Consider the following 17,128-nt stretch of genomic DNA (forward strand, 5'->3'; position numbering starts at 1 on the left):
TGATGCTCAGATTGTGGTCTCCAAATCCATCCTCCATTTAAAGGAACCAGGTTCTTTGGGAAAATGGCTGAGTTCAGGGCTGAGGCAGGGAATAGACAAGATAAACAGGGACTCTAGAACCCCTGAAGCAGGAAATCCACCAAAGATAACTGGAGTCATGTGGAAGGAACTCAGGAGCCAACATGAAGAGGCTCCCAAACTCACCAAAGATGGGATATAAATGATAATGAATGGCAGCATGGTAAGTTCAATAAGTAAACTCATTGGTCACCTTTGGAACTTGCTAAGAATTCATTACCCTTTGTCTTTTTTTTTAAGAAAGAGTCAAGCATTTTCTAGCCTTCCTGAATGAATTACATTTAGGGAAAGCAAATATATTTGATGATGAGAAATTTCCTTAACTCTAGCTAATACAAAAAAATATAGAATTAGAATATCACAATTTTTTATTAGAGAACCTAGCCAGTGATCATCAATTATTGCTAAAACCATGAAGTGAGAACATAATGGGATTTTTGTAATACCAGACTAGGTGGGCGAGCTTGCCACTATTGATCAGCCTCAACCTCACAAAGCAGAAAACAAGGAGACATTCTGTGTCTCCTGACACAATGCAATAAGAAAAACACCAAACCACCTAAAGCAGCGATGCCAAAAAGTAGAACATGATGACAGGAATGACAGGGAACTGAGAAGCAAATTCCACAATATCTCACTGATACAAAAATCAAGAAGATGGGGAGTTCTGCAGGACACATGCCCTGATTTCTGTAACAAATAAATTATAGCAGATGAAACCATAATCCCTGAATTCAAAGTCTTAGAGACACACCAACCAAATGCCACAGCCTTATTTGGATCCTTGTTCAAACAAATCAACTACCAAAAAAAAATGATAATTAAGAAACATTGAGCATTCTTGGGATATTTGATGACAAGAAGGAATTATGTAAAATCTTGGATGTGATCATAAAAACAGTCTTTTCCCAAATAACAAAAACACTATTATTTAGAAATTTAAAAAAAAATCAGGCCAGCCATGGTGGTACCTGCCTGTAATCACAGGTACACAGGAAGGGTAAGTAGTAGAATCACTGTTGGTCCAAGGCAAAAGCACTAGACCCTGCCTAAAAACTAAAAGCAGTAAAGACTTAGGGTCATCGACTGAGTACTTGGTACAAGGAAGAGTACTTGCTTAGCAACCACAAGGCCCCAGTAGTCCCCCAGCCTCCTCCACCAAAAAAAAAGGTCATAATAAAAATATTTTAATTGTTCTGGTAAATAATGTGATCTTCGGCTTCCCAGTGATCTCCTGTGGGAACCCCGGGACTCCAAGCAATGCTCGCGTTGTGTTCAGTGATGGCCTGGTTTTCTCCAGCTCCATCGTCTATGAGTGTCGGGAAGGCTACTATGCCACAGGCCTGCTCAGCCGACACTGCTCCGTCAATGGCACCTGGACAGGCAGCGACCCAGAGTGCACAGGTGAATGCCAGGTCTTCTTGACTTAAGAATGGGATCCGTACGGATGTTGCGACTGTGGGGAAGGAGAGGCAGGAAGCACTGACCTAACTAACTGACTTTAGAATGGGCAGTGCCAATGGGGGTCAGTAAGGACCCCCCCAATCTGAAGGTGTTCTTCCTTGGATGGGTGGGGAGATCAGTAGGCAGGACATTGGAGTCCTTAAGAGAAATGGGGTCCAGCTGTGAGTGAACAATACTGCATCTGTTTTACCCCAGTCATCAACTGCGGTGACCCTGGGATTCCAGCCAATGGCATCCGGCTGGGCAACGACTTCAGATATAACAAAACAGTGGCATTCCAGTGTGTCCCTGGCTACACGATGGAGTCACACAGGGTGTCTGTGCTGAGCTGCACCAAGGACCGGACATGGAATGGGACCAAGCCAGTCTGCAAAGGTGCGTCTGAGGGTGGAAGGTGTAGACAGAGAGCCAAAGAAGTGACACAAATGGACGTAGGAGGAGGTAGCAAGGGCAAGCCCTAATGTCTTACCAGGAGTGTGCAGGGGAAGGGCTGGTCCCGAGGAGGGAGCTGGAAAGCACTAAGGTAGGGCCTGGGCCTTGAACATCGAAGCCAAGAGAGGATGAGGTTGCCACACTTCAGAGAGTTCATTATAAGGTGCAAAAGAGATCAGAACCACCACAGTAAGAGGTTCTTTTTGGTTCTTCCTACTTGGCTCAGACTCCAGGTCGAGCACGGTAGGCAGTAGGAGGCATCGCCCAGGATGGTTTCCCCAGAACTCTGACATCCGCTCTTGTCTCTCCCCTCCCCAGCTATCATGTGCAAGCCCCCTCAGCTCGTCCCCAATGGGAAAGTGGTGGGTTCTGACTTCATGTGGGGCTCAAGCGTAACTTATGCCTGCCTTGAGGGATACCAGCTGTCCTTGCCTGCGGTGCTCACCTGTGAGGGAAATGGATCCTGGACTGGAGAGCTACCTCAGTGCTTCCGTAAGTGGCTTGCAAGGGGCTTTGGGTACATCCTGTGTCATGGTTTCTTCCCTTCCTCCTCAGGGCTCTACTGCCAGAAAGCCCAGAATAAGTAGATGTCAATCCAGATTGGGGAAAAGCTTCCTCAAGACCCTGGTAAAGAAAGAAGTTGAAAAGAAGATGATGATCATACCTTAATTGAACCCTGGTTATAGACACTGTCTGGGGTCTCAGTGGAAGGAAATGAAGCCAGAAATAAGAAGGGGTTTCTTGAGCTGATGGTGAACTGGCTCTAAGTACATTCAGAGCTGGAAAAGTGTCTGCTGTGTTCTGATGAGCCCAAGTCCATTCCAGGCCTGGTTTTGTACTGAGGACCTCAGAGAAGCGAGCTGTAGGATTTGTGACCCACATGGAGAATGGATTCTGGAAGGTTGTCTCAGTGCTCCTGGTTGGACAGACAATAGGACCTATTCTTTCCTTTTTGCTGTATTTTTATATTAGTCTGTAGAAAACTGCCCACACACTCCTGATACTGTTTAAGTACCTCTGTAAATTGGCTCCAATTTGGGAACTTCAGCAGGGATTAAGATGACCTGCTCAAAAGTAGACACAAGCAAGTGGTTCATATTAACACCTCTTAAGTCTCAGGATTGTCTGGATGCAGCAGTCTTGCTTTTCCTCTTGAGAAGTAACTGGATTGCTTTTTTAACAAAGAATTTTGTGGGCTGGGATGTGGCTCAGTAGTTAGAAAGCATACTTAGCATGCATGAGGCACCCAGCACACATGCACATGGACATATACACATGAAATGAATTGTAGTCATTGTAAAAAGAGAATTGTATGCCAGGCACAGGAGGCTCATCCTGTAATCCTAGCTACACAGGAGATTGAGATTTGAAGATTGTAGTTGGAAGCCAACCTAGTCAGGAAAGTCCATCAGGAAAAAGCTGGAAGTAGAACTGTGGCTCAAGTGGTAGAGTGCCAGCCTTCAGTGACAAAGTTAAGGGATAGTGCCAGGTCTTAAGTTCAAGCCCCAGTACAGCACACACACACACAAAAATGTACCATATTATAAAGTACAAAGAGAAAAATAAGATTTTCCAAAGATAGCCATGGTATTGCTTTGCACTCTGCCTCCTCATGGATCATGATGCATTTTTGCATGTCTAGCCAACTATGTACATGATTTTATAAATGACAGTAGATTGTGCTACACGTGGTACTGCATGACAAATTTATTGACAGGCCACCAATCCTTATCCATCAGCATGCACTGACCCATGCATCACCATTTATGTCTTTAAAGAATGTCCTTGTTATATGTCTCACACTTTGTTTATCCTTCTCCTATTGGGGATGGATTTAGTTTGTCCCCACTTTGTGTTAAAAGCATCTGTGTCATAAATATCCCTGAAATGGCATTGTTCTCTCCTGTGGTTAAGTTCTCAAAGAGAATGCTCGACCACTGGGCAGCAAGTCTGCATTTCCTGACATATGCTGCCCAATTGCCTATCAGCCTACCTGATAGCTCATGCCCATAATTCTAGCTACTCAGGAAGCTGAGATCTGAAGGATCCCAGTTCAAGCCAGTCTTCCTCCATGAAAAAAAAAATCTGAGACTTTTCTGGAGACCCCATCTCCACATGGTTGGATATCAGCTGTGAGTAAGAAGGCTAATCAAGAATGCAAGGCCTGGTACAGGAAGAAAGGAAGGAAGGAGGGAAGGAAGGAGGGAGGGAAGAAAGAAAGAAAAGAAAATGGCTCAATTTATATTCTCCCCTGAAGCTGTGAGGATGTTTCTTGGCTCACACCCTCATCAACAATAGGTTCTGCCAATTTTTTGAAGTATCTATAAATCTGAAGAGTTTCAAGAGATAGCTCATTATTTAATAAATGGCCTCCATTGCTAATTAGAAAGGCTGAGCTGCTCCTTCTTGCCTTGCCAGCCTTCCTTGATATGGTGATTTCTGTTCAGCTCAGCTTTAAACTGGCTTCTAACCAGTCACCTAGACTCCCAGCTTTCAGGGTGCCTCAAGACCCTGCATGTACACACACACACACTTGCAATAATTGTAGTGTTATCATAGGGAGCTTTGCTTTTGGTAGTGATTTTATTTTATGCCAGTCCTGGGGCTTGAACTCAGAACCTAGGCACCCTGAGATTTCTTTTGCTCAAGGCTAGTGCTCTTCCATTTAAGCCACAGTGCCACTTCTGGCTTTTTGGTGGTTAATTGGAGATAAGAGTCTCATGGACTTTCCTGCCTGGTCTGGCTTAGAACTTCAATCTTCAGATCTCAACTTCTGGAGTAGCTAGGATTAAAGGCGTGAGCCACCACTGCCTGACTGGTACTGAATTTTTTATGGCACTCTGTGATGGGAACTTGACCAGAGTGTCAATGGAACTGTTTCAAAAGAAATTTGACAGCACATATCAAGAGCTGAGAACATACTCAAGCCTTTGAAGATAGTTAGCCCCCTAAGAAAATAATACAAGTATTCCAGATGGAGTGGCACTTCCTGCACATTAGTGTTCTGTGCTACACCTATTCTCCCAGCAACTTGGGAGGCAGGGATGGAGAGGTTAAAGGCTCCAGGATGGCCCAGGCAAAAAAAGTTGTCAAGACCCCCATCTCAGCCAACAAGCTGGTTAAAGTGATATCAGCTTATAGTTCTAGCTACAAAGTAGATGAAGGTAAAAACATAGTAGCCTGAGACTGGCCCCAGACAAAATGATGAGATCCTATTTTTAAAAGAACTGAAGTAGTGTGTGTGTGTGACCTGTGTGTGTGGTGGCTTAAGCCTATGATCCTAGTTATTTGGGATGCAAAGGTGGATCATAGTTGTAGGCTAGCCATGGCATAAAAGTTCGTGAGATTCCATCTCCGTCATCCCAGCAACAAAGACAAAGAACAAAGGCGGGGAGGGGCAGGAGGTTGGAAGACTGGGTTCAAGCCATGGAGCTAGACCCTTCATTCTCCCTTCTTCCAGCTGTGTTCTGCGGAGATCCTGGTGTTCCTCCCCGTGGGAGGAGAGAGGACCGAGGCTTCTCCTACAGGTCATCTGTGTCCTACTCCTGCCATCCTCCTCTGGTGCTGGTGGGCTCTCCACGGAGGTTTTGCCAGTCTGATGGGACATGGAGCGGCACGCAGCCCAGCTGCATAGGTGAGAGGGCACGTGGACAAAGTGTCCCAGCTGCTGGGCAGCCTGGTGGTGGGCGCAAGATGCTAGCTTTCCTTGCCTATCTTGGGTGGTCTCATCTGCACTGGGGAATGAGGCCTCCCCTGAGCTAATGTGTTCTAGGGAATCAACAGTCAGTCAGGATCCCTGAGACAGGTGATCTCAGAAGGCAAGGAAGCCGCAAGGGGGAGTGTTCTCTTTCCTAGGCCTGATTCTCAGTGTGGGAGAATGGAGGGAGAGATCAGGGACCATATGGTCTGCTTCTTTGTTTTGTCCCTCCAGATCCCACGCTGACCATGTGTGCGGACCCCGGCATGCCGCAGTTCGGGATACAGAACAATTCCCAGGGCTACCAGGTAATATGGTCAGCCAAGACCAGATCTCAGTGCCCACCCCCCTTCCAGTCGCTGTCAGTGTTGGGACTCAGGGTCCTTCCTGGGGGCAGCACAAGGGGAGGTCAACCTAGAAGCTACCTCGGAACCATGCTCCACTGGAACTCCCTGCAGAGCCAGTAAAGCTCTGCCGCCCACCAACACTAACGAGATTGACGAGGGAGACCATGTGCTGCCTTAAACGCCGCCCAGCAGGCCCAGAGTGGGAACCACAAGGGATACAGCAGGAAGGTCAGGTCCACCAGCCGGCCATCCTGTCGGGATGCAGACACACATCTGCACCCACGTCTCAGAATGAGCCTTCTTGGGTAGCCTGGACGGGACACTCTGAACAGAGTCAAGGAAGCAGAGACACTGGAATGATCTCAGGGCAGGGAGATGGGCTAGAGCCCCAGAAGAGATCAGCGAATAACCTGCAAGTGGCAGGCTGGAACCAGTCACATGATGTCATAACTCCTCAGTCTGCACTCGGGCAGGAGCAGGAACATGGGGAGAAGGGAAGACAGGGCAGGATGAGCCAGCTCTGTTCTAACAGCTGCCCTGCGGCTGACAGAGAGCAAGTGATGGGTGTGGTGTAAAGGGGGCGGGAAGAGGGTGGGTTGTCCTTTTAGGAAGAGCAGTTAAGGAATAGCTTTCTAAAGATAGCAGTTGAACTGTGGCCTTCACAACAAGAAAGGTCAGCACTATTTAGAGCCAGACTGCATTCCTGACTCTGCAGTTAGAGCAGGGGAGGTGAGGAATGCTGAGCACTAGGCTAGGTCTGAAGACACCAGGCTGTGTCTGGTAAGGTTGTACATTCACACTCTCAAAGGCCCAGAAGTTTTACTCCTCAAACATACCCCTGAGATAGTCTAGCAGTGCCACCAAGAACAAGATCAACACTGTGGTGGAGTCACAGGTTATTATACAGCTACGCAAATGAATAAACATGAACCACCATCACCATGCCTTTGAATAACAAAAGTGAGATAAAGACTAAAAACAAAAAGAAAAACTTACTAACTAGAGATGAATGGGGCATGTGTGCGATAAGATTTGTTTTCATCAAGGCAAGAAAATTAAGAACACAAAATTTCAGGTGAGGGTCACTCTGCAGACGGAGAGAAGCTGAGAAACGGAATGCATAGATATAGAAGCAGGGAAGGAATGCATAGATATACAGCCCTGCCCCACACTCCTGTGCTGAAGTGCTCCATTTAAGGAGCTCATTTTATTATTACTCTTGTTATCTCTATTCATATTTTTTGCATGCCTCAGATGATCACATAATGAATTGTTACAAAGAGGAAGGTATGGGCCAGGTCACACAGGACCCTGAGGCCAGAGGAAATAGTTCAGATTTCATTTCCAAGGTCATTTGTAAGCAACTCAGTTTGATCCCTCATTAGAAATACTACTCTGGCTGCTGAGTGGAGAATGGGGTTAAGAGAGGAAGTTCTTAGACAAGTAGGACACTGTTGTGGCTTGGGCAGAAAAAGTCTATCCTCTCCAAAACCAGCTAGAAAAAAGCCAAGCTGGAGGCATGGCTCAAGTGGTAGAGCACCAGCTAACCAAGCAAGCTCAGTGAGCATGAGGCCCTGAATTCAAATCCTGGTATGGGGAAACTGAAGTGATCACTTAATTTTACACAGCTTGTCACATTTTATAAAATGCTCCAGCCCACTGTCACATTTGAGTGGCACAGCATGCCAGAGTAATTGTCACCCATGCACGTGCATGCACACACACACACACACCTTCACATGTGAGAAGACGATGGTTTAGGATTTCATTCACGATGTAATCCACCCAATAAGGGCCCTGATGTAGCTCGGGAGCCAAGTGCCGCCTTTGCCATCCACTGCCCCCAAAGGATCAGTAAGATTTATCTGGGCAGAGAAGAAGGTGCTGCTGGCAGAGGCAATGGCATGAGTTCTGGTTGGACCATGAGAGGTTGGGCCTGATGGAAGGCGATGACACCTGTCTGTCCTTCCACAGGTTGGGAGCACGGTGCTCTTCCGCTGTCAGAAAGGTTACCTGCTTCAGGGCTCCACCACCAGGACCTGCCTCCCCAACCTGACCTGGAGCGGGACGCCACCCGACTGTGTCCGTGAGTGCGGGGCTCGCCCCAGACGTCACCCACATCCCCCAGCCCGAGGGCTGCAATGGCAGGGAGCTCCCACCTTCCCATCCAAAACAAAGCTGGCCTGTGTACCAACACCGGGAGCCTCACTGACAGTCTCCACATGAAAGTTTGTTGTTGTTGTTGTTTTTAATTGAAAGCCATCCCTAGGTCTTAGCTAAGGAAACTCTATGCAGTGGCAGCAGAGTTCTAGGAAGAGTGCAGGTGTCGGCCATGATTACTTATCTTCCCCTGGATAAAGTGCCATTGGCTTAAGTTCACCAGAACTCACCAAGCCAGAAGCTACATGGGTTCCTTTCTAGGGACCACATGCTTGGGGTTAGAGGGATGGGGTGGGGAAGGGGGACGCTGGGCCTGGAAGGACCCAGAAGGGGAAGGAAGAATTCCATGTAAGAACAGGAGAAGGGAGGAAATGATCCCCCTAAGGGCTCAGCCCCCTCAGGTCCTGCAATGTCTTTCCTCTTCCCCAGCCCACCACTGCAAGCAGCCAGAGACGCCAACACATGCCAATGTTGGGGCCCTGGACTTGCCCTCCATGGGCTACACACTCATCTACTCCTGCCAGGAGGGCTTCTCCCTGAAGGGCGGCTCAGAGCACCGCACCTGCAAAGCGGACGGCAGCTGGACAGGCAAACCGCCCATCTGCCTGGGTGAGTGAGCACACTGGGGGAGCTGCTCCAGAGCAGAGCCAGGAGAGAAGCTGGGCTTGAGCTGAAAAAAGGAAAAGCAAGAAACCAGGCTTTGCAGGGGTGGACCTGTCCTCCGATTCTCTGAGCTGCTGTGTCTCCAGGAGATCAAACCCAAGCAGTATAAAAAGACCCCCAAGGTGGACCCATCTGTTTTCTCTTGCCTGGCATTAGGCACGCTCTCATGGGAGTGTACTTTCTGAGAGAAGCTCAGACTGGTCTTGCAATCAGGCAGGGGCATATTAGAACCTTGATAAGACATGACATGTCCCAGACCTCCCTCCCTCTCTTTACATTCTTTCCAGCGGATATATAAGACCTGCACCTGCATACAGGACATTCTAATACATGTACACACTGCATAACATTCAAATCTGGGCGAGGGCCTGCCTCCTCACAGTGGTCATTACCTCTCCATCTTCATCATCTGTGACTTCTCTGTTCATTGTGCCTTGATCATCCCTACCATACCTGTCCTGGGCCCTGGGGATTTGGAGGTGCAAATCACAGCTCTGCCCTGAAGGAGCTAAGAGAGGGTTGTGAAGACAAAGGTTTTACCAGCTGGAGCAGTCCCCTGGAGGAATCAAGAGATGCTCTGACTGCTGGGGAGTGAAGAGGAAGGGCATTAAAGAGCAGGAGAGGAGCCACCAAGGAAGGCTTCCTGGAGAAGGTGATATGTAGATGAAGGATGACGCATCATCTTGGTACTAGAACAGTCATGAGTCCTCTCTTAACAGGTGCAGGCATTGTTGTAGTTCTTGGGTAACTCTCTTCATCCTCATGGTCAGACTTTGAGGAAGCAGGCATAGAGAGGTGGAGAAACATTCCCCAGGTCACCAGCTGGGCAAGGAAAAGAACTGACAAGTCTAATTTTTAGGGCCCTTGCTTTCCATCCAGCCCCTCTGAGGAAAGGCCAGAATCAGAGCTGTCATCAGAGCTCAAATGAAGTGGCATTCATTGTTTTACTTTCTATTTTTTGTACCTTTTTTATTGTAAAAATACTGTACAGAGGGGTTACAGTTACATGAGCAAGGTAAGGAGTACATTTCCTATTGAGCATTGTTACCTCCTCCTTTGTTTTTCCCCTACCATCCCTTCCCTCCCATCTCCACAACTACCACCCCCCCAAAGTTGTAAAGTTCCTTTTCAACATAGTGTCTTGTACATCTCATTGTTACAATGGGTCAACCTGTGTCCCTATTTAAGCATTTTGTTATTTCCCTTCCCTTCATTGTTTTACTTTCATTGTATGAGTTGTCATAATTTTTTAAAGAGTTGCATTGTTTTATTTATTTTTAATGATAATTTTTTAAGTTTTAATTGACACACTGGTGCATATTTATGCACATAGCACAACAGGGTAATGATCAAATCAGTATAATGAGCAATTAGCTCATCAAACATTTAGCATTTCTTTTTGCTTTGTTTCAGGTTGTTGTTTTTTTGTGGTTGTTTTGTTTTGAGACAGGATCTCACCATGTAGCCCTGGCTGGCCTCATGATCCTCCTGACTCAGCCTCCCAAGTTCTGGGATCATAGGCATGTATGGTGATACCTGGCTTGCCACTTGCTGTATCTTTGTGTTTTCCATATATAGTAATAACCTAAGGATCTTTTTTTAAAGTATACTTATTCATTTTTTATATTTTATTCATTTTTATAGTAGACTATTTTAGGTGTACTAGTCAGTAGCTGTTATCCATTTTGAGAACTTTTTCATCATCCAGAGAAGAAACTTGTTACCTGTTAAATAACAGCTCCTTGTTTCTCCCTTGCCTTACCTCTTTTACTCTCTCTGTCTCTAGGAAGTTACATGTTCTAAGTACTTTGAGTTAGTAGAACCATACAATATTTGTCCTTTTGTGTCAAGCTTATTTTATTTGGTATAATGGTCTTGACTCATACTGAATCTTGCTCCAGCCCCAGGCCACCTATACCAGCTCCATGTTTTTAGCAAGTACCAGAATTCCATTCCATTTTGATGACTGAATAATATTCCAGTGTGTACATATATACCATTTTGTTTATCCCTTCAACAGTTGGTAGACATTTGGGACTTTGGTGACTAATGCAGCTGTGACCATACATAGACACAGGGGTTTTTAGTTCTTTGGGGTTTATATAGGAATAAAGCTATAACCCTAGGTATGTATAACAATTTAAGGAGCTCTGCCTCAATGCCTGTACCTTTTCAGTCTTCCCAGAAATGGCTCAAGGTCCCAATTCCTCTACATCCTCACCTATCCTTATTATTAGCCATCTTTTAGTACCTCCTCCCCAAGCAGATGTACAGTGGTACCTCAATGATTTGCTCAACCTTTTACCTAATTAATACTTTTTTTTTACTGACAAATATTGATACACCACATTACAGCATGATGTTTCATCTTATGTCAACATTGTAGCATGGCTAAATTGAGCTAATTAATATATCCATTGTCAACATAATTAACATTTTATAGTCAGAACACTTAAAATCTACCCTCTTAGCAAGTTTCTACTACATCTTACATTGTAGTCAGTCATGTTCACTATCATGGCCAATAAATGTGTAGCTTATTCCTCCTGCCTAACTGAAATTTTGTACCTTTCACACCACCCTGCCCAGTCTTGGCAACACCAGAGGCTGCTTCTCTGAGTCTGATTGTCTTAGAGGCCACTTTAAGTGTACTCATAAAGTAGTTGTCTCTCTGTGCCTGACTTACTTCACTTAACAGAATTTCTTCATTCTGTCAAGACAGAATTTCTGTCTTTGTAAGGACTAAATGATGGACAGTCGAATAAATTGATTCCATATCTTGGCTATTGTGAATGAGGTTATAGTATACACAAGAATTCAGGCAGCTCTCCAGAATACCAATTTCTATTCCTTTGTGTGTTTTTCCAGAAGTGGGATTTTTCTGGATCATGATAGTTTATTCATTTTTAAGTTTTTCTTTTGGCTACTTCAAGATTATTGTAGCTCCTGTTAATTGTTTAATGTAGTAATGATTATATTTACTAGTATATCCTAAGACATTGTTTAACGTTTCAAGGGGTGTAACTGCTGTAACTGACTTCTTTTGTAATTCTTAGTCCTTTCTTATTTGTGAGATGGGTCCTTAATATCACTAGACCATCATCTCACTCAGGTCCACCTCCTGCTTTTATATCAGAGAGCCCATTGACCTAATGTCGATGAGTTGGCCATTACTTTCCAAACAGTGTGAATCAGAAGCTGACTCTGTTTTCTTCCTTCCATTCTCTTTCCCCAGCAGAGGTCCGGCCCAGTGGGAGACCTATCAACACTGTCCGGGAGCCTCCGCTCACTCAAGCCTCAGGTAGCTATTGTTCAGATTGTGGGCTAAAGAAATTGATTGGCATTGGCTCTACTGCCAAATTAACCAGAACCATGCAGATAGGATGACTGAGAGCCCAATGGGAAAACCTGGAACCTTCTGTAGATGACCATCCAATAAATGTCCCCACCCAGCTCCCAAGCCAAAAAGACTTCTAAAGAGAGAGAGCAGAAACCTCATCCAGAAGAGAGAGAGAGGCTGCTCCTCCCAGAAATCATCCTTGACCCTTCCTGACACAGGCCCAGCCAGTCAGTGGTCAGACAAACACAGAGACCCAGGTTCTGTCCACTTGGTCCCTGGAAGTGGTTACTTCTTTGAGACAGGTGTCTTCCAGAGTATCACTCCAGAGAAGGACAAATTACCCTGATATATAAAATTATTACAGAATATCACATCATTGGGGGGGCATTATACACACTTACATACATTTAGCACGTTTTAGTCAGCTTTCTATTATCATAACAAATACCTGAGATAATCATTATAAAGAGGAAAGGTCTATTTTGGCTCACAGTTCTGGATGTTGGTCCATGATTGGTTAGCCCTGATACTTCTGGGCTGGTGGCCAGGCAGCACATCATGGAGAAAGCATGTGGTGGAGGAAGCCTGTCCACCTCATAGCCAGGAAGAGAAAGAGTCTGGGCCCCATAGTCCCCTTTAATGGCATGTCCCAAACCCTAAAACCTCCAGCTTCACCCCAACTCTTAAACTTTCTGCCACCTCCCAATAGTGCCATCTTAGGGATGAAGCCTTTGGAAAACATTCAAACTATAGCTGTACATTTGCATGTGCATCGCACAGGAAGCAAGAGTAGATTAGGCATCTCAAACTCAGTTCTGGTGCCATTTTGGTCCCTGACCACCTGTGACTTTGGGCAAACAAACTTCACCTTCAGCTTCAGTTTATTTTTTGAAAAATTGGGATCAAAATTCTTGCCTTAAAATTATTCCAGGACAAATAAGAAACTTTAGTAGCTGTGAATCACCAAGGGCTTTTATGCCCTCCACAATGAGCCTCATGCAGCTCCTAGTACTCACCTTTGGAGCCCTGTGGTGACCCTAAGAGCAGGTGGAATGGTTTCACTTATAGCACAACAGGTGTGGCAGGAACAGGGAAGAAGCTGGCAAGTGACAGAGCTGGGATGGAATCCAGACTGTCTGTCTCATAGACCCACATTTCGTCTTCCTAGCACACTAGTTCTCATCAGTCTCCCTCTTTCCCCTCTCTGTTTTATAAACTCTTTCTCTCCTTTCCTCTCTTCTTGTTTCTCCTCTGTCTTCCTTACAGTTCCCTTTCTCTTTTCTTTTATATATAGTTAACAAATAATAAATGTATTTATGGATTACAATGCGAAGTTATAATAGGCATATATGTGTTTCTGTGTTGCAGTATAGCTAAGTGAAGCTAATTGATAGCCATTAACCCTCTGTGTTATTTTCTTGAGACAACATTTAAAATATGCTCTTTTAGCAATTTTGAAATATTAGGTTATTATTACCCACCATCATCCTGAGGTGCAATCAGTCACTATACCTTTTTCTCCTTTCCAGGAGAAACTTGTCACTCTTCACTCTTTTAGCTTGCTCCTAGAAGTAAGATAGTGTTATCTTTATGTCCCTGGCTTATTTCACTTACCATAAGGTCATACCAATTTATCCTTCTTGTCACAAATGGAGGACATTCTGCCTTGTCTATACATACCACGTGTTTTTCGATCCATTGATCTGTTGGTGGAAACTTTGGTTGATCCCATAATTTGAGTATTGTGTGACTAGTATTGCAGTGAACAGAAACCCAGAGACATCTCATCAACATCCTGGTTTCAATTCCTTCCATGCACCTGCCCTGAGACACAAAAGGATTGAAAGAGGTACAGGGCACTCTACCACTCTACCACAAGTTAGATACTGGGAAGGGAAACTGCTTCCATGAGTGAGCTGGGAACTGACATCAAATGGCCCTGATTCACCTTCAACACACAAAGTCCCTCTCACATATGGTTCTCCACTTCTCTAGTTCCAGGGGATGTTTTTGCCAAAAATTCCCTATGGAAAGGAGCCTATGAGTACCAGGGGAAGAAGCAGCCAGCCATGCTCAGAGTGACTGGCTTCCAGGTGGCCAACAGCAAGGTCAATGCCACCATGATTGATCACAGTGGTGTGGAGCTGCACCTGGCTGGTAAGGAGGAGGCCATAACCATGAAAGCAGGGCAGATGATACAGGCCATGGGTACACCTCTTTGTAAGCATGAGTCTCTTGTCATCATGATGTCATGGGTCATCATGATGTTGCAAATCATGTCATTTGTCATGATGTCATGTTATTTCATGTCATGGAAGACCCAGACCAGTTCATTGACCATGGGGAAGAACAGGTATCTATTCATTGTTATTTTCATGGGGGGGGGGGAAATATCACCAAGGGTAAAGGGAAATACTAGATGACAAACACAAAAACTCAAATATATGAAGAGCTCTTGTATACAGAGAGACTGGACACTGCTAGCTCTAAAGCCAAACCACAAATAGGAACAGAGAGCCCTCAGCAGCCCAATACAATTCTTAAAAATGAAAAAAATAATTTTCCAGCAGCAATCAAATCAAAGTAAACACAAAGTATCACTTTCCACTTTGCTCATCTGTTCACAGCTTTAAAAACAATAATCCTCAGGGCTGGTCCAGCTTGACCATAACAGTCAAAGTATACAATTGTAATACAGCTCTAGAAAATGGCAACTTATATCAAATCTTGAAAATAATTGGGTCCATTCATTACATTTCTATTTTATCATCAGAAATTGATGTGGAGGGAGTCAAACATTTATGAATAAAGAATGTCCACTTTCTATGGCTATTTAGAATTTCCCCCAAATAAAGTCATATGTCTGTGTATACATATATATGCATATATATATAGTCATGTTGTATTTGCTAGATAAATATTGTGCCAATTTGGGGAAATTTTGCACATTACAGTACATTTAAAATACAACTCTAGTTTCTGAAAGAAAGAAAAAAATGTACTCATAAGAAAGAAAAGGAAGTATTTACACCAAGCATTAGGAATAGTTATTTTAGTACATTTTACAGTTGTACTTACTTGAGGGATACAGTTGTTATTACTTAATAGCAAATCAGGGGAGATTTTTTTTCTCTGTTCATCTCTGTACTTTTCAAAATTCAAATATTATCGGAAAAACTGACTTCTTTAGAAAATAAGTGTTTTGGTTTGTTTTGAGTAGATGGTTAGATGAATGAATGCCTAGTGAACGTGAGAAATCACAGCCCTGGAAATGAGGTCCGCTCATTCATGCGTAAAACACTCACGCTGCTCCAGGCAGCCATAAACACACTGACATACACCTGTGTGCATGCCTGATACCTTCCTGCACCAGCCAGACTGTAAACACACCTGTGCATTAGCAATCAGATCAAAAGACACAAAACCATATTGTCCCAGATGTGTGCATGAACCAAGTCTGCCCAGCACTGCAGTTACTAACATGTCCATGCACATTCCTTTAAAGATTCTCATTCAGCACACACAAACTCACACATAACTCTTTACTTACCTATTTACAGGTACATAGGAGCATTCAGATGTACAGGAAACTTTCTACCAGCATTTGAAATTCTCAGGCACAACAATTGGTGTTTGGAGATTATTTTTGCAACTCTTTCAAGAATACCCCCTCTAACTTTTTTTTCCTTACACAGGACATTACAAGAAAGAAGATTTCCATCTCCTGCTCCAGGTCTACCAGATCACAGGGCCTGTGGAGATTTTTGTGAATAAGTTCAAAGATGACCACTGGGCTCTAGATGGGCATGTAAGTTCAGCAATTTTGGCATGCCCTGTCCTATCTCCAGTTCCCAAACCACTGACAGGAAAGAGAAAGCAAAGGATGTGGCGTAACTTCCAGAGTCCCATAGGAGTTTGGAGGAGGTCAGAGGGACCAGGCCTGGAAGCAAGGGATTCCTTCTCTGCTAATGAATTGACAGAGGAAAAGATAAAAAGAGCCCAAAGATTCAGAGTCAAGAGGCCCATCATGTCTGAGAGAGATGAGTATGTTATGCTGTTAGAACTAGAAGCAGGGTTTGAAGGTCATGGCTGTGAGAGCAAATCCAAGGGTGAAGGTCATGGTTCTGTGGCGTGGGCTGGAAGAAGAAAGTGAATCCCAAATGATTACCTCAACCATCTACTCATATTTGAGGAGGGCTGTGAGGGATTTTGCACAACTTGGGATACCAGGACAGGGGGGAGGGGGTTGAACCTCCTTGCATTCCCTCTGGGAAAGATACTACCTTCTAGGGCATCCTTGGGGTGGAAGCTATCCCTGGCGATGCTCCTCTGCCCATACCTTCCTATCGCATAGGTGTTGGAGTTGAATATAGTCTTGCCCACCATATCATCAGCATCCCTGACTGGGATTGCCAGAGTCAGACAAGGAAGGAAAGAAGAAAGCAAGAGGTCATGATGGGCCAGAGTAGCCGAGAGCTGAGGAGTCATGGAACTCATAGAGACAAGAGTTTCTGGAGGAACAGTGGAACTGAGCCAGATTTGCTTTATAAACCCATTAGAAGAACCAAGGGGCTTTTCCAGAGGACTGGCATGCAATTAGTTCCATGCTGTGCCCAAGGCTATCTAAGGACCCTCATACTTACCCAGATATCAGCCAACTTCAGTTGCGGCTGAGCAGGAGCAAGTAATTCCAGCATGCCAGGAGAGTGGCCGGTGTGAAAGGATAAGGGTCAAAGTTGGAATCTGGAGCTGGCAAGACAGTCCAGAGGCAAGATGAGAAGGGAACTGTGGAGCCAGAAGCAGTTGGGGTCACTGCCTAGGACAATGGGCAACCATGGGGGGCCCTTGCACACCCAGCCAGGGCCTGTACCAGGGGACAGGTGAACATATGGACAGAGGGCATCCCTGGGGATGGAGCACAGGTTTGAGCATCTTCCAACCACATGC

At 45.0% G+C, this 17,128-nt stretch overlaps 1 protein-coding gene across 1 annotated transcript in view; it reads left to right on the forward strand.

Moving 5' to 3' along the window:
* Csmd2 (CUB and Sushi multiple domains 2) overlaps positions 1-16,869 on the forward strand; it is a 522,404-nt gene extending 505,535 nt beyond the window's left edge. Inside the window, exons 58-68 of the mRNA XM_013020489.1 lie at positions 1,306-1,482; positions 1,738-1,917; positions 2,293-2,466; positions 5,435-5,608; positions 5,906-5,979; positions 7,993-8,104; positions 8,608-8,787; positions 12,080-12,142; positions 14,177-14,338; positions 15,877-15,993; positions 16,829-16,869. Coding sequence (XP_012875943.1) covers positions 1,306-1,482; positions 1,738-1,917; positions 2,293-2,466; positions 5,435-5,608; positions 5,906-5,979; positions 7,993-8,104; positions 8,608-8,787; positions 12,080-12,142; positions 14,177-14,338; positions 15,877-15,993; positions 16,829-16,869 — 1,454 coding nt within the window. The remainder of the gene's footprint in view (positions 1-1,305; positions 1,483-1,737; positions 1,918-2,292; positions 2,467-5,434; positions 5,609-5,905; positions 5,980-7,992; positions 8,105-8,607; positions 8,788-12,079; positions 12,143-14,176; positions 14,339-15,876; positions 15,994-16,828) is intronic.
* Positions 16,870-17,128: the final 259 nt, after the last annotated feature.

Source organism: Dipodomys ordii, unplaced genomic scaffold, assembly GCF_000151885.1.
Source record: "Dipodomys ordii isolate 6190 unplaced genomic scaffold, Dord_2.0 Scaffold51, whole genome shotgun sequence".
NCBI classification, from domain to species: Eukaryota; Metazoa; Chordata; class Mammalia; order Rodentia; family Heteromyidae; genus Dipodomys; species Dipodomys ordii.